Below are 18,643 nucleotides of genomic sequence, written 5' to 3'. Positions count from 1 at the left end.
AAGCAATCAACAAAGACTTTGCAAATAAAAATCTACTAGGTCAACATACAAACCTCTTCGTGCTTAAGAGGACAAATAGGAAGTTCTGGTTTCAAGTTTTAGAAAAATAATCACGCCACAATCTCTTAGCAGCCTTTTAATATCTCTAGATGGGCCTACTTTCAAGACACTTGAGGGGCAAAGAAAATTAACTAATAAGTTCTATATATTACAGAAAAATTTAGAGTTCACCAGTAAAACCTGAGCTAGCAGTGATAATCAACCAGCAACTCCTGTAACACGCAGAAAAATCAACATTCCAGAAACAGTAAGACTGTGTTTTGAATTCATCAAACAAGTATTAAAATTTTATTTAAATGAAAGTTTTTCTTTTTAAGTTAATGAGACATATAAGGGGAAAATATTAATTTTATTAGAACTTAAACAAATGTTGCACAGAGAAAACATTTTAACAAAATGATATGGTGGCATAACAAAAAAGAGAACAGGGAAAGATGTGTAAAAGAAATATAAGGTGGAAAAATGTTAAATATTTCATGATTCAGTGTGGAAATAACAAATCTAAACCTAAAAACAATGGATTTTTAAAATCACAACCATAAAACAAAAAGTTAATGCCTGTACTAGGCTAACCACAAAAACACATTCTTCAGTAAAAGTTTAACAAAAGGCAGAGTAATACCTTATAGTATTTGATATCTCATTTCTGACTTTTTCACAGAAATAGAGACTTCTTATGCAATTCAATCTCAGAATTAAAAGGATAGTTAAGCACTGAGAAGTAAGTATTCTACTAATTAAAATGAGAGCTGAGGCAAAACAACTGATGAGTCTTTAATCCTATATTTTTGAACTATAATAAGAACTTGATCCAACCAAAACAAATCTTCAGCAATTCAAAATTCTCTACTGCCCAAGTAACACCTCTGCCCATCCTGATTGCCATATATGGGAATCATGGACCAGTGACCATAAAGCACTCTCAGGGACAAATGTAGGAAGTAAAAATATAATTCAGTGTTGACATTTATAACCAGGAAGCTCATCACCATTTTAGCTTACCACATGCCAGAATTTACCTAAGACAAATTATTTAAGTATATGTCTCCATCTTTGCAATGTTTCCTAAATACTGATACAGCAAATTTATTCATTTTTAAAGTGACCACATCAAGTTAACAGTATAAAACTATAATAAAATACTTCAAGAATAGGCTTTTGAATATTTCTCTATCCTCCCTGGATCTTTTCATGAAGATACAACTCATACTTTCTGGTAAAGAAGTGTGTAGGAAATTAACTTGGAAATGTTTCAGAGAGATTGTCAAACTATGCAGGTCTCTGCTGGATATCTTACAAAGACAACATTAAATTCACATTTTTATATGTCTTAAAACAATATAGCTGTATTTTTATAAACTACAAAAGGCAAAATTTTAAAATGCATATGAAAAAGTTAAGCCCTTTGCATTCTGAATATTTGAAATGTATTTGCAAAATATGCCAAATTCAAACTTAAAATGAGGTATATTTTTGTTCAAACATTAAATGTTTAGCAAATACACAATAACATGAATGGTTTCCAATTAAATTCACTGGCTTGTTTTTTGTTTGCATGTTTTTGCTTTAACCTGCCATAAAACACATGGCCACAAATCTCTGGATGTGGCATTTAATAAAAAGGAAAGCTGCTTGTGGTCACTCTGTATAAGTTTTAAGAACATAAGATGAAAACATCTTTGTGAATTATCTTTAAAACATTATAAATAGCATTACCAAACACTAGTTGTAATTTTAAATATTATGTAAGTATATTGGAGATCATCTGTGCATCAATAATTGTCAGAGGGGAACAACTAGATAATAAAAAACTTTATAAGGATCTTAGGGCAGTGCTTAAGCAATTGAAAGTGTTCATCTGAAAAACCTATGCAGCAAAAATTTGAATCAAAGTTTTGCTTTTTTGATTGTGTGGGCTTAACCCATAGAAAACATGAGGAATAAATTGGTCAGGATCTTGTTAGTTTTAAGAAGCAAAACATTTAAGAACCAAAATATGCACACCATCAAAAATACTAATTCTGAAAATTATGTAACTAAGATTAAATCACCCTGTCCAGCAAGTTCCAAAAATGCCACACATTTCAAACATTAAGGCGATTATTTTTCCAACTAAACAGTACTTTATAAAAATATATATCACTTCAAAACATATATATACATAATGACATTACATTTATCTAGCTGTACTCTTTAATACATTAATAAAGTATCACATATTACAAAGAAATTATACTAGGTGCTTGCATGTGTATGCAAGTAGTTAGTTTTTAAAGTACAGGTTTTAAAACTGAGCGTAGTGAACGTCCTTCTTTAGTGAGTTCTCGAGTCACACACATACATGGCAATGGGATTGCTTCCTCCCGTTTCTCTATGATATTGTAACTGCATTTCTTCAAGTGGTCAGCCATGCTTAAGATGTCAGCAAATTTCCATTCATTAACTGAACAAAATGCAGTACTGAATCGCCATACCTAGAAGAGAACTCTACTTTAGATTTAAACAAGTCAATTTACAGAAAATCAAAATGTATTTCTTGCTCTAACTGCATATATATCTTGTTAGAGAAACAACCAATATAAAGTTTCAAATAGTTACAAAATTTAAAAATAAATCCATTTTCAAGTAAATTTGTCAAATTTATAAAGACAACTCACTTCTATGAGATAACGACTTCAATACATTTAATAAACAACCCCTCCCCTCCCAAAAAGGACAAAACCCAACATTAAAAATCACTTCCAACCTGGCTTACTGGACAATTTTTTAAAAATCATAACTTCATAAATTCAAGGCCACTTCCCAGAATAATATCTACTATGCATTATTCTTTTCCATCTATTCAATTGCCTGCACAGAACTACACATGGTCTGGATATATTGAATAGTGTTCAGTTTCTTCTCAGGTTCTTCTCCCATTCCTATTACACCACAAAGTGTACTAAAAATCACTTATCTTTCCACTACTCATGAATACTGAAGGTACCTAGTAATACTCAGAAACACATTTGTTGAAATGCTTCTAAAAATTTACATATAGTTCCTATAAAAGGGATCCTATTTTCATTAAAAATGTGTCTTTAACTAAAAATGCGTCTTTGTTAAAAATATGTTTTAGGGCAAAATGCTAACCTACCGTCTGTATACATATGTCTATTGGTAAAAATACGGGCACTCCCCGTTTTTTCCCTAGTCAGCAGCCCAGGCCCAGAAGCACTAACATCTTATTAGTGCAGCAATGACCAATGTGACCCCATCTCATTATTACAATTGAAAACAAAGACACCCAAACAAAAGTGATAAGCATGAGAGCAGAATAAGGGAGACACGTAATCATGAATCAGACAGGCAGGTCTAGGTATCCTAGCTAAGTTTATCAACAGGCCAATGTTTAGTTAGAGAACACAGAATGTAACTGTCTCTTGGTATCTGGTGGGGATTGGTTCTAGGACCCTTCCTTGCAAGAACCCAAAATCTGTGATGCTCAGGTCCCTTCTATAAAATGGTATACCAATGACTGTTGTGGTCCCCTTATATAAAGATAATTAAAAACAAAGCTACTGACTTGCACAAATTATGTATTGATTCCTCATCTGCTAAGTAGGGATAATGGATTAAATAAGTTAATGAAAGTAATGAAGTATACTATATACCATATTATACGTGGAGATGTGGATATTAGAGATAGTATATTCAAAGACCTTAGCAAGAAAGAAAACACACCAGGAAACAATAAGCATGTCAATCTTGACTGGAGTGCAAAGTAACAAGAAGAAACTGAAGAGGTAAGGATGAAATTATGAAGTTTTTAATGTTTTATTAAGGACTTGGCCTCTATCCCAGGGGAAATGGACAAATATTAAAGAGTTTTAAGCATTGCAATAACAGTATAAAAACTGTATTAGCAAAGTATGAATATTCTAACTCTTGTATAGATAATATGTTGGAGTGGGGCCCAACTGGAGGAGGAAGCCCTGCAGGAGGAAGCTGTGGTATTAATCCAGGAGAGAATCAAAGCTTAGACTGAACTAGGAAAATGGCAGTGAAAGAGAAAAAAACATAGGACTTCAAAATTACCTAGATATGGCAAAAAAGAGGGAAAATATCAGTCAAGCCTATCTCCCAGATCCCTGGTTTAGGCAAGTTGGTATACTATGATGCCACACTCTGAGATTAAGAAGAGTAGGAAAGTAGAGTGAATTGGACATGTTGAGTCTGCATAAACTGTCGGGTAATCAAGGAGAGATGTCCAGCAGAAGCTTGTGTGCAGTGGGGTCTGGAGCTCAGTAGAGAAAAAGGTCAGTTTATAGACATGTGAGTAATCTGTGTAAATGATGGCAATTTAGAAGACTAGATGAGATCTCGATAGGAGTTATAAAATCTCCAGAAGACATTCTATCCTTTTTGTTAACACCAGTGAAGAAGGATAAAAAAAAGCCAGACATAGAGTTCCATCCCAAAGGGGAGAGAGATACCAAATCATCCAGAAAACAAAAACACACAGAAACACTGAGCTAATGAAACTTTCTGCCACTGTAATTACCTTTGGCAAAAATCATAAAACAATTTGTGTGTTCATTTATTGGTCAAAAATCCTCAAGAGAACAGAGAAGTAGCTGATGGAGAATTCAGCAAAGGTAGAGCAACAAGTAAAAGACAAAAGCTAAGGGTGCTAAAAATAATCAGAAATTTGAATACTATACAACCAAATGTTTCGTTTATCAAAATTGTTTCCACTTCATAAACTGTGAAGTTTCATATTATAAGTGTTCTAAAATGAAAACCACCTTTAATCACAGATATCTGTAATACCTTTTCTCTCCCATGGGATAGTGCCTCAAATACAAGGTAGACAAAAGTCGAGTACTATAAGAGAGAAATGGTGGAGCCCAGACTTGTTTTAGATATGTCTAAATCTCTAGCTCCAGTTCTCAATGTGTTACTCTTTTGTACTGTATTAAATTCAGTCTCCACCCACAATATCAAATTCTATTGCTCTATCTTTATCTTATCTCACTTCAGCCTAAGACACTTTCTCATCCATCCACTCATATCCCCTGGCCCCTTAACACTCCCCTGGTCACTTACCAGAATGAATATAGCAATAGCTGTGCCTTTTTCTCATCTCTCTCCATTTGGATTCCATGTGAAACAACCAAGTCCCAATAAAGAAACTGCTAAGAATTGAAAGAAACTGACCAACTGACAAAGTAAGAAAAACCCTTCTCCTAGCTTCTTCCATTGTCTAATGGTGACAGTGTTTCAGATGGAACCCAAATTTAAAAAGAGGATAAATGAAGGAAGTTATTACAGAAGAATTGAGGGGGTACAGAAGAGCTCATCTGAAGAAACAGAAGTGGCCTTTACCATATTAGATTAGAATCTATATTTAGGAAACAAATTTCTGCAATATATTTGTGATTATCACAATTCTAACTATTCTAGTTCTTCATTAATTATCACTTTAAAAATGTATCATTATATTAACTTAGTAAATTTTAAGGATGATCAATTTTTCAACAAGCTATTAACTATAGCAATTCAGCAGCATTAAAGTGCCTACTTCATGTCCAATAAAGAGATTGACACAATTAAGATTACACTAACCTTTTCCTTTATCTGCCATGATGAATTTCCTTCTGGATACTTCTTTTTCCCCCACTGCAGTATGACCATTCCACGAGACTGAAGCAGGCTGCCACACACATCCCTCATTAACCTGGACACACATGAGAGCTGGCATAAACTGAAGCCATCGAGAAAGCCTGCAATATGTTGTAGGACCTCAAAGGGAAGACTACTTAGATGGTCATTATGTAATCCCAACACACAGTTTCTAGAAGGTTCTACTAATACTGTAGATACACATGGCTGAACTCCAAATGACCTCAAATGACGGTCATGTATAATCTTTGCTCCTTGTGTTGATGGACAAAATCTACGCTGAGAATAAGTACAACCATAATAGGCTAAAGGGCACCGCTGTTCCATCCAGCCATTGAGTCCAGCATGAATGTCACCATGTACATTCTTAAAATGTGAAGAAAATTCTTTTCTTCTAAATAACTGTCCACACACAAAGGTAAACATTGAACGCTGCTTAGGTTGATACCTAGCAACACATTCCAATACTAAATCCAACCCAAGTGTCTGAAAAGGACTTGGATTTGAAAGCTGGGGATTGGCATGATCACAAGCTGAAGCTGAAGCTATTTCCCCAACCATTGTATTTGTAGCTAATATTGCAGATGGAAGCGAAAAAGTCTGCGTCCCAAAGTCAATATGATATACATCAACCATGCGACTATCAGATATACCCCTCCCACCTGGAGAATCTCCTAGACAGAACAGTAATGCTGCTGTAATCAGATCTATTCCTTGGAGGCCCATAGGATCTTCAGCAACTTCCAAATCTGATGTATCTACTGCTTTATCTTCTTTTGGTTTAGACCAACATGAATTAGAAAGAAATTTGAATGAAGGAGCATGACTGAAAGATAAGACATCCACATTCCTCAAGTCCCCTAAGTCTACTTTTCTCCAATACAGTCCTCCTTCATCTTCATCATCTGGCATGAGGATATGCTGAACGGTGCCATTAGGTAAAGCACTGGAGGGTATTACTTCCCTAAGTTGTGCTGCTACTGAAAGTGAACTGGAAGATTCTGCAGTACCATCTGATGCCACACATTCTCCATTTGTTAAGCTACTTTGTTTTGAATCAACTTGAAAATTCTGATCCTGGTCTTTGACCTGTGTACATACATTTTCCAAAGGAAAGCCATTACAAAGAACAGAAGTGCCATAAGAACCTGCATTCAAGTCACACAATAAATCACTTGAACCATTTTGCTCAGACTGGGCATTTTGACTTATGCCAGTATGGTCGATTCCACCTACTGCCCCTATCTCATCCTCATAAGGATGATCCTGGTCTTTCAAGTTTCTATCCTGCAAACTTTCTCTGTCATTTTGTTCTTCATTCATTTCATCTGGGGTAGTATGAAGACTTGTATTTAACATGCCAATGTCTCTTGTGGCAGTATTCAAGATATCTAAAGCAGCAGCCAAACTTCTGGTTGTTTCTACAGTAGCTTGATAAAGTGCACCATAAGATTCTTCATCAACAGATACCAAACCATTAGCATGTGGTATTTCAGAGACACTGGATTTAACTGAGATTTGTTCTCTAGGTTCAGATACTTTATCAGTAGCTTTTGACATCATGGTGGCTACTTTGAGAGATTCTAAGAGCATCCTTTGGTCTTGAAGAGCCAAGGCCATATCTAATTGAGCCACTTCATCAACATCTCTGCTTAGATTTTCATATGATTTCCGGTCCGCATAACTAACTGGCCATCGGTTCCATTCCATAGTACAGCATACCACACTTGCAGGACACATTTCAAGATGTTCAGCAACTTTATTTCGGGTCATGGTAAAAGGACATCCAAAGTCACTATTTAAGCAAGGCACTCGTTCAAATGGACACAGAAGTCGGTGCTCATTAGCTTTACAAGAATGGAAAACTGCTCCACAAACCAAAGGACAACCAATCAAATCACAGGAAATCCCAGGCTCTGGTCTGGTCATACACCGTCTACTGACACAATTCACACAGTGTGAATGCTGCAGCTCCTCCTCCATAATGGTCAGTCCAGCTCTAGTGTTAAAATAAAAGAGAAAAGAAGTTAAACAAAAAGTGGTTGATTTTCAAACTGCTCAATAATATAAATTAAGTCACTGATTCATCGTATCTTATTTAAAGATACATATAAATATATTTAACTAATTTTATATTTAATCAATATATCTTGAAAGAACTTAAGAACTTCAAGTAGCATTTGAGTATTTTAAAATGTCATAAAGAAAGTACTGACATGTGGGAAGTATACAGCATGTAAAATTATACAGAAAAAGCATATTATGTCTTTCAAAATAATACTTAAATTATAGTACTGTGTAGTATATAAATTAATACCAATAACAAGTTAATGTGTATTTCAACTTTCAGAATTTAGAGGCTGCTTTAGTTTTTCCTTTCCTTCCTTTTCTTTTTTATAATTTTCCCAGTGTTGGGGACTAAACCCAGGGCCTCATACACACTAGGCACACACTCTACCAAGGAGCTAAACCCCCAGCCCAGCTTTTACCTTTTTAAAGTGATTGTGTATGCCTGATATTGCAGAGACATATTCACATTCCATACTCATTTCAATTTCATTATTATTACCAGTCAAAACTTTACTAGAAGTTTTCTTTTTATTCTTCTAAATATATGAATTAATGTAAAATTAAATCTATTAATCTCTCCTTCTACATATGCCTAATAAATTCTCTAACAAATTAACAGGGTAAGGCTTAATTAAAATACACAGAGGGGCTGGGGATGTGGCTCAAGTGGTGGCGCGCTCGCCTGGCATGCGTGCGGCCCAGGTTCGATTCTCAGCACCGTGTACAGGCAGGGATGTTGTATCCACCGATGACTAGAAGATAAATATTAAAAAAAGAAAAAAAAATTCTCTCTCTCTCTTCTCTCACTCTCTCTTTTAAAAAAAAAAATACACAGAGAATTTATCAAGAAAATAAAAGTTCTAGCTCAAGCTCTGTATCTGTGGGTAAAACACTTCTAAGGACCTTAGTTTCCATTCATTCATTACCTCTATTTATTGTTTAGCTACTCTGTACTAGGCACTGCACTGGTGTGGCAACAAAGATTTACTGAAAAATTTTTTTACTGTTTTTTTGGGGGGTATGGGGTCTTGCTATGTTGACCAGACTGGCTCCTAAGAAGCTGAAATTACAGTGCTATCATGACCATTTTTCAATATAAAGACTAGTAAATCATAGAGCCTTTTCTCAAAGAGCAACAACAGGAGGTTGGTGACAGTAAAAATCCTATCACATTTATAAAATAATCAGTATGGATAGGGGTTAGAGAAGAATGCACAGTCTTGAAAGATGACTTGTCTTTAAGTATGGATCAGTAAACTGGTAAGGGAGGCATTCTATGCTAAAATAATAGCCTGTGCAACTGAAAAGAAGCATGAATTGACAAAATATATTAACTCTTCCTAGTATTGTTGGGTCAAGGTAAAATATAAGGTAGAGCAACGAGGCCAGGTGGGAATAAGGCAAATCATGAGAGTTATATGCTACTCTAGGGAGTTCGGATTTCTAGTACTTGTAAAATAATATCAAGACATTACAGATATTTAATGGTCTTTCTTGCTTTTTAAAGCTAGTATAGAAAGCATAAGCACATTTAATTATAAGTGAGCTTATTCAATGAATTTTCTATAATTAACTTTTTTATTGGTTTTTGTTAGTAAAAACAAAGTATACCATATTCCTTTTGCCACCATTCTTCTTTGCTACTCAACCACATGTTCAGAAAGAAAACAAAACAAAAAAAATCTTCTAATCTCCCATACATTGCTGAAACCTCTTATCTGGGTTTATTGTTACTACTCCTCAATAAAACTGCTCTATTGAGATCCTCCTAAAATTAAAGGGCTTTTTTTTTCCCCTCAGACCCCCATCTTCCCTGGCTCTAACATTATAATAACTAATCCCTTCTTTTTGAACAGTCATCTTTCTTTACATGCTGTGTACACTTCTCCAGTTTCCTAACTCTCTAGCTATTCTTTAGTCTTCTCTTAAAAATTACTCTTCTTCAGGGTTCCAAATTATTCAATCTATACATTCTCCATTCATTCTATAAATTCTCAATTTTTTCCCAAGTCTCAATTATCAGCCATATGCAGAAAACTAATTTATACATCCTGCTCAGACACCTCTTCCCAACTTCAGACCTCTCCTGCTAATTATTTATTATGTGTTTGTGCTTGTGGATGGTATGGAAAATTCAACTCTATTATTTCCCAAATTAAATTACATTGTAGTATTTAATTCTCTAGAGAAGAAACAGATTCTTAACCCATTTTCTTCACTCATGAGTAAGAGTTACTGCTAGTTCTCTGGAGTTTTTTCCAATAAATTCTATCTTGGTTCCAAGTAGCTAAAGTAATTGCTCCCCAAAATGCTACATCTTTTTCTCCAGTTGAAGCTTGATTCTAATGGAGCTTTTCCCAATTAGGAATGTTCAGAGTGGATATTATGATATTCAATGATATCATGACAAAAAGGTACACATTCAACACCAACACTATGTTTTTAAATTACAAATTATGAATTAAATACTTATTTTTACTCAAAATATTTATAGGCAAGTATATAACCTATAAATTAAAAATAGGCATGCTAAAAGAATCATAATAGAATGACAAGTTAATGATAACAAATGCTTGTAATTTAAGCAGATATTCACAGAAACTTCAATAAGAGGACAATCTTACTGAGGGTCACACTTTGAAAACAGCTGTAGCTGTCTTATTTTGTAACTACTAGACCAAGTTCATCCCACATGCTGAAGGTTATAAGCTTGACTGTTACTAAGAGAGAAACCTAAAAACAAACAATTTCAACTGAAGTGACCACTGCTCTAAAGACCTGTAGGGACAGCTGATGTTACACTACACACCATCACATGACGACACCAAGCAGAACACATCTTAAAATTCAGTTTAAAATATTAAATTAAATTTAAAATAGCAACTGCTGAAATCCTGAGTTAAACAGCAACAACTTTCAAAAGGAAAGTAGAGGGTTCTCAAGCTTCAAAATAACTAGCCTCTTTTACACTATTCCCCTCTGAATAAGAATATAAACAATAAAAATAATGGAAAAAGAAAGAATCCATAGCTACAAGTCCATAATGCTTATTATGTATTGAAATAGACTTAGAAGAAAAAGAGAACACTATTTATTTTACTTTATCCTTCTTTGCATATATGAAGTCTCTAAATCCTCATAATGACCCAGAGAAAACAGGTTCAGAAGTGACTTGCCCAAGGACATTGACCTGGTTAAGTGGCAGAGACGGCAGCACTTAAATCTGTATCTGATCAATATACAAGGGCAATAAGACATGTTTCCTTATTAAAGTTTAAGAAAATAAGGCAGCTCTTCAGTAACCAGTGATTCAATTTTAAGATGTTATTTGCGGAACAGAGATTACACAACTTTGCTTGTGGTTTATTCCAACACTTAATCACCCTGTGGTCAAGAAAGTCTTTTTGGTCCTTTCTAATTATAAAAGCATATTACTTTGCTTTGAATGTATGTGTTTAAAATTATTTTTTAAATAATTTACATTGGTAAGGTTCAACTAAACATATGAAACATTATTAACTTAATAATTCTCAAAATAACTTTACAAAGGAGCAATCACATTAAATTCCATTTTACAATTAAATATATTAAGAATAAGAAAATATAACAGTCATGCTGGGGAGCATTCTGGGGAGAGAGCCCTCAGCTTCAAAATTTAAAGCTTTCCCAGATCCATCTTCTTTTTAATCAGGATTGCTGGCTGTCAAATTAAAAACATCTTCATAAAATATTACACAACTACTCATAAATCCTGTGAAACAGGTTTAAAATCATCAATCCCTGATTTCTCAGTGGAACAGTAACAGAGCAGGTCCAATTAGAAAACATGTTGCTCAAATTAAAGGATTCAAGTTCAAGATGAGTTTAATTTGAAACAATGTTTTTTTGAAAAAATCTCTTTCCAATCAGGATTTTTACCTGCCAAATCACATCTTTACTAATTTACACTGAAATATGAGTTTTACTAGACTAAAAACTACTTGTAAACAATGAAATGCAACTATTTGTAAACAATAAAATGCTTTACAATATTTTTATTTATTTATTTATTTTGTCTAACAGACATTCCTTGCCAACTCATACTCTGTGGCTGACAAGCAATCCTTAAAAATAGTTTTAAGACATGGCATTTTCCCATACAATGAAATGAGAGCTGGTCATTTAAGGCATAGAGATAGTGCCCCCCAATATTTTTTCAAAGTCATCCAAATGCATATGGAAATAAGTAAATGAAGAATTGTAAACCTGCATGATTTTAAATTATGCGAATGTACTCAAAACAGATGACTACCTCAGGGCTGTTCTTATTGTCTGCTCAGCTCCTAGACAGACACAGATACACAGGCTTCCCCTCCCCACATCATGCTAACTCAACTCTTTGGTCTCTGCTTTAATATTACCTTTCTATGTACCCCAAAGCAAGGTAGGATCCCTTACTATGTGTGTTCATTATACAGCTGCACTTTCCCTGATAATACTAATGACAACTCAAAGGAAATCATTATTCTGTTTACTATCTCTCTCCACAAGAAAACTATAAGGCCTTTGAAAGTCAGGACCATCTCAGTCTAATTCATTCTTGTTTTCTCTGCATTCAAAACTCTGCCTTGATTACAGATTCATATAAACACAGGTATAAAAAATTATAATAAAAGAAAATAGTAAAATGGGGTTCCAAAACAAAGAAAAGGAAATATCTACCTCCCAGTTGTTCTATTATTTTAATTCCCTAATCAGCCTAGCAGGCTAGTTATTGGGACAATAAAAAGGCACCAGGTTCGAAAATAAAAATAAGTAAATGTCTGCATATGCTCAGATGCCATAGTAAGTTACAAGGTGAGGAAAAACTCAAAATAGGAAGAACATCAGCCTACTGTTTAATATTATAATTAACATGGTATTAGATAAAATAAAAATCTACTTAAACAATAACATGCTGTTCCAATGTAAGGCTGACGTGGAAACAGATGTGTTCCATTAATCAACCATTATTACAAGAAAGTTCATGATTGAAATTTCAAATTTAGCAATCAGTTCATCTTTGCATAGTCAGAGGTATTAATGTACAATAAGTACAAATACTTGCTGAATGATTTGCTTATCAGGTACACTCACAGTTTTAAAGATCATAGTAAATCTATACCTTTGCAGGACATGGTATTCACTGTTTTAAAAAGCTGGCAGTGTGGGGGTTGTAGCTCAGTGGTAGTGTTTTTGGCCTGTTTTGCAGGGTCCTAGGTTCAATTCCTAGCACTGAAATTAATTAATTAATTAAGTAATTTAAAAAGGGGGAAGTGGAGGTGGCTAACCAAGATAAGAAATATACTATAGTTCAATTCCCACCTCAAAGCACATGCTCCCATTCCAAATTGGCTTACAGGTTACAAGGTATATTCTTTTGTTAAACTTTGATCCTGGCTTTTAAAAATTTTTCTTCAAGTGTTTATCCTTCCAAATATGATATAATCAAAACATACGTCTTCCATTTCTAAATATGGTCATGGTCATGAACAGCTCATTCCAAAGTGAAAGTTCTAACTACTTACAATGTTCTCCACTAAATAAACAAATGAAATTATAATAGACTTACATCAGAAATTGAAATAATATTAGTAACTATTTAATACTCAGACGAGAGCCTAATTGAGTTGATACTTAGATAAAAATAATTCACCCAAATGTGAAAACTCAGTTTATTAAGATGGGTATCATGGTACAGGGAATGGGCTTACAAGGAATCTTAGTTTTTTAACCTTGAGGCAACTAATCTGCTCTGAAAATAATCTAGAACTCTGTGAAGTTTGGTTACAATTATATGTGTGTCCAACAGGATATAAACATGTAGGTCTCAGAAACAGATGCAAATCCACTTTACAAAATAGCCATATTTATATAAAGTTTTATGTATAATTATTTTTATGTGGTCGTTTAAACTTACAAAACTTACTAAATGCAGTTTGTGAGGAAGTACTATACTCCCGCAGGTCTGGAGTTAACATTATTCAGTGTTTTTTTTTTTAAAAAAAAAAAGATGTTTTTTGGTAAAAGACTTTTTTAATTGAGGTGTGCTTGTCTGTATCTAACATCCACCTACAGCTACCTACAATACAGAAGCAACTAGTCCAAAGTGAATCTCATCTATTTTATCTCAATGAACTTGAATTAATAAATATTTTATATAGGCTGACTCAAGACTTTATCATCAAAGTGTTGTACAACTACAATGCCATTGTACAGTAAAATGCTCAGCAAGTACTAACTCCTTTTATCAACATAAGCAGCCTGGGAAACTCATTTAAAGACTATCCAAAACGATATGGAATACCATAGAGTTTATCCTATGTGAAAAATTACATCTTAGAAACATGTTTTATCAAATAGTAAACACATGCCTATTTTAGTGACCTTAAGTTACTAAAGGCAGAATCTCAAACTGTTAACAATTATAGTATTGTTTTTTAATGATATTTTATTTGGGCACAGCATTAGGGCGAAAAATAAAAAGTCTTCCAATGCTAAACCTATATAGAGAAGCAATGGCTTGAAATTAATTCCCAGAACGATTAAGATACATAGGCAAACTTCAGTTTTCTTATTCACAAAATTCCACCTACTTCTACTAGAATCTCTCACACACACACACACACACACACACACACACACACAAATGGTTTATTTGACCACATTAAAGCCTCAGGTCAAAAAAAAAAAAAACGGCAATTTAAGAAATTAGCAAAACACCATATTATCACCAATTAAATTTCTACAGTAAGAAACAGTGACTAAGCATAAAGAAGAGTGATGCAGCGAAAACTGTACACTGAAATTTACCCCTTAAAAAATCCTAAAAGTCTATTTTATGCTACTCTTCCTTTTGCCAAGTCGACAACTTCACTACTTTGGAAACCCTTACAGAGGAGCAAAGGCAAAACATGTTAATATAATTTACTGGGTCTCTAAAGCGTAGAACACAGTACTGAGATTTAGAAAGTTTAAAGTTTTTTATTAAGAGTTTTAAGTTAACCTACACTGATATCAGAATGCCCATAAATAACTTCATCTTGGATCACAGTCAACAAAGTAACCATGGAATAAAAGGTCAATTCCTTCCCAAGCATCTTGACTTAACAACAGCGCTCAGAAAGGAAAACAAGAGAAAGGGAGAGAGGAATGGAGTACTGGAGCCGCGGTAAACACGGACTCCTCGGTCACGTTAAGGGACATTCACAGACTACTTAGAATCCACCACGCGTTCCGCGTCCCCCTTCCAAGCAAAGTACTTCCAAGGAGCAGGACACGGCACAAATAACCCCGCAGGTCTGGAAAACCCAGAAGTTCCCCTTTAATAAGGACCGACGCTAAGGCAGATCCTCCCGCTTCCAAGAATGGAAAAGTTACCAACTTCTCTCATCCCGCGGAGACAGTAGATGATGCCTCCCAGTCTCACTTAACCCGTTTGTCCCCAAAGAACACAAGTTTCTAGGAGACAAAAGGAAAGCTGCTGGGTTTTCGAGGTCCTCGGACTTCGCTAAGTTACATTCCCAGCTCGCCCTTCCTCTGCACGCAGACACCAACAGAGGTGCCCAGGGTCGGCGCCCGGGGCTCGGGTCGCCATTTGCCGACCGCCTCAACGGCCGGCCACGCAGGCGGCCCGGCGCGGATAGCGGCGCGGCGGACGCCCTCCGGGCCGACCCAGGACCCGCGCGGGCCGGCCACCGCCGCGTTCCTGCCCCGCGGCGCGCCCGCGCGTCCAACCCCGCCGCCGGCCTCGCTCGGCCCCGCCGCCGCCCCCGTCCTGCTCAGCGCGGGCCCCGCCGGCCACCCGCGGGCCTCCGACACTCACCGGCGCGCGCGGCCGAACCGCGGCCCAGACCCAGGCTGCCGTGGCCGCCGTGCCCGGCTGCTCCGCACTGTCCCGGCGCTGCCTGGGGCCCCACACCCCCGTCTGGCCCGCCTCCTCTGCGCCTCACCCCGCAGCCGGGCCGCCGCCTTTTCTCTTCTCCGGGCCTGCTCCAGCGGCAGCCGCCCTCCTCCCGTGCCCCGCCCCGCTCCGCCCCGCCCACCAGCCCCAGCCAGGCTGAGACGCGCACGCAGGGCCCCGCGGGAACGCGCACGCCGCCCTCTGACTCCGCCGCGGCGACGTGGCGCAGAGTGGGAGAGTCAGCCTGGTGAAGCGCTGCCCTGGAGCGTCTGTGTAGCTCCGGGTTGTACTACCAAGTCCTGTTCAATTTTAGAATCTTACGTTCTTGGAAGGACTCCTAGACCCCTATTTTACAGTTGAGAAAACAGGCCCACGTACAGTACTCGTTCTCCTCGCTAGATGTAGGAATTGCAGCTCAGCTCCCCAGGAGCACAGCGCGGTGCTCTTCCCATCAGCTCAGAAACGCAGGAAATGGGTCCGCACTCGCTGAATCTTCGATGATTGCCACCGGGGCCCTTCTCGCTGGCTTACCTAACGTGTTCAAGCCCTTGGGATTTAGTGTCACTACTGTGCTGTGACCCGTTTTCCCCTGTAGGGTTCTGGGTGGATTCAGGCAGCAGAGTCATTCTGGAGCCCTAATGGGGAATACACAAATGTCTGCGTCCGTGAGGGAGTGAGACTTTCCCCTGCCAACTAATTTAACTGGGGAGAGAGCTTGAAAATGAGATAGGAATAGGGAATAAAAGGAGAGATACAGAATCTTAAAGGAAGTGCCCGAAATGCAGGAAACCCCCACGAAACATTGAAATGTAAGAAAGTTGCAACTCCCAGGAACGAGCCTAGTCTGCAAAAGTAATTCGAAGGCAATGCACAAGCTCAACGAAAACTGGGGTTGAAATTGGGTAGCTCCACCCTGGCTCCACCTTTAGATTAGTCCCTAGCAACTAAATATTAACACCCCACACCAACCAGTAGCATTCTCTCCCTCTGTAGCTATCCAGCATGCTCCTTTGAATGCATATTGCCTTGCTCTATCCTAAAGGCATCTCTCTCTCTCCTGAGATTGCCCCCATTCTCCTTGACTATGTATCTCCTTTAATAAAGAAACCTTGGTCTATGCCTTTGGCTTGTGCTCAAATTATTTTCCATCAAGTATGCCAAGAACCCCACTCATCCTGAGTCAAATTTCGTTGTCGTTGTGCCCTTCCTCCTCCACCCCCCAGTCTCTGAGAACTCCTTAAACACTTCTTTGGAGGCATCTCTTCTCTTGTGACAATACCACTTGTGAAAGATACTTTACAAATGACTGAAGATTAATGAAATACCACATGTCTGTATCAAAGAATGGAAGTCCAAACCTCAGTCTAAGACTAAGGGCCAGAAGAGACAGTGGTTCAGAGTGCTGTCTGATGGAGTCCCTCAACCAACATCCATCCTGTGGACTTCTGCCCGCTCCTACCTCAAGAGAACTACAATAAAGAAATCATAGCTGTAACTTGGCAGTATGAGTGGGGGCAGGGAAGGGAGAACACTACTTTGTCATTTTTTGTGTGTGTGGCTACATTTTTTTACCCCAAACTGATGTGCCTTGGAAAAGACAGTTCACACATAACTTGCCATCCTGCAGAAAAATGACTGACTCTCAGACTTTTAGACTTAAAAGGTCTGAAAATTAAAACCAGTAATAACAAAAACGACACCATCAGGGATCCCGTGAAACATAGACCCCCTTAGAACTAAGCAATGAATACGTTTCAGAAAAATAAGACAGCCAAGCTGGCTCTCAGTCACATGGTATTAACAGCCACACTAGAAAATTTGTAGTTAAAAAGTGAACTCTTCAAGGCTGTGGGAATAAGATAACATCCAGGTGATGGGAGGCTAGGAAAATCATTTCTGCCTTCTACGATTATGTGGTCACAGTGATACCAACTCTGAAAGTAATATTAGAGAATTTCCCAGATGATAAGGGCAGCTCCAGTGGGTGAGGGCTCTAATAGTCACTAAAGAAACCCACGGTTACCTTTGCCTTATTAGGATAGTAAAACACACTCCTGTAGGTGGAGGCTTAAGATGATAATGAGACAAGAAGCATGATAAGGAAGTGGAAGGAAAAGACTGAAGTCCCATCTCTACAAGTGGAGACACCAAGAGACCACATTCCTGTCTTCCCCCTAGATGCCATGAAAGCTATTCCCTTCTGTACTTTGCCTGAGTCTATCTGGGATCTCTGTTCCCATGTGCTATCTGCCTTCTACCTCTGGCGTAAGCCCCCCACCCTTTGCTTTGCTAGAGCTAGCCTGGGGGTCACTTTCCCCAAAGTGCTGTCTCCCCTTCTGGCTCAAACAGAAGTCTTTAATAAAGTCTTAACTGTGTTTAAATTCTTTCTAGTTCAATGTTCCTTTCTATAACTCTGGATCCATGAACCCAAGGTCAGTAAGAAGTTGAGTTAGCGACTTAGATTAATCACAAAGTAAAAGTCAGTTCTTTGAATAAATTTAGATTTTTAAAAAATAAATCAGCCGCGAGGGGGGGGGCATTTTATTTTATTATTTATTTATTTAGGGTCTGATATGTCTTCAGGCAGGCTCTGGTCCTTTGTCCATAGTTCGAAAGCTATTGTCCAGAGAGCTAGATGATAAAGCTGGTGAAGCAGGCAAGTGACTGGTGGGAGAAGACTGTGGTTCTGCTATTGTTTTGCCCAACTCTCTACTCAACTGCCCTGATTGAGTCACATACCCTTCCTTTCCTTCACTCACCCTCCTATAAATAAAGGGGACAGAGTATATGGTGTCTAAGTCTCTTTCCATTTTATTTAAAATCCCAAGATTCTGTAATTGAAATTTGGAACTTTCCCCTTTACTAAGTCATCTCTCGGACATGATGTCACCCTCTCCCACCTCAGGCTGAGTCATTCAGGCTGGAAAA

General features: G+C 37.4%; 1 protein-coding gene across 2 annotated transcripts; it reads right to left on the bottom strand.

Annotated features, from left to right (window-relative positions):
* Window positions 1-400: 400 nt before the first annotated feature.
* Fbxo30 (F-box protein 30) lies at window positions 401-15,783 on the bottom strand. 2 transcript variants are annotated; one of them, XM_076859664.2, is made up of 3 exons: window positions 15,638-15,783; window positions 5,668-7,723; window positions 401-2,534 (listed from the first exon to the last, which is right to left on the bottom strand). In XM_076859664.2, the coding sequence occupies exons 2-3, from the start codon at window positions 7,705-7,707 to the stop codon at window positions 2,331-2,333; spliced, it is 2,244 nt and encodes a 747-aa protein (XP_076715779.2). In that variant the 5' UTR covers window positions 7,708-7,723; window positions 15,638-15,783; the 3' UTR covers window positions 401-2,330. The 2 variants fall into 2 exon arrangements, with proteins under 2 accessions (XP_076715779.2, XP_076715780.2); XM_076859665.2 differs by lacking the exon at window positions 15,638-15,783 and adding an exon at window positions 15,197-15,240.
* Between the last annotated feature and the right edge of the window lie 2,860 nt (window positions 15,784-18,643).

This window comes from Callospermophilus lateralis, chromosome 6 (genome assembly GCF_048772815.1).
Source record: "Callospermophilus lateralis isolate mCalLat2 chromosome 6, mCalLat2.hap1, whole genome shotgun sequence".
Lineage (NCBI taxonomy): Eukaryota > Metazoa > Chordata > Mammalia > Rodentia > Sciuridae > Callospermophilus > Callospermophilus lateralis.
The sequence above is the reverse complement of the archived record's forward strand: the minus strand, read 5'-3'. Positions and strand labels throughout refer to the sequence as shown.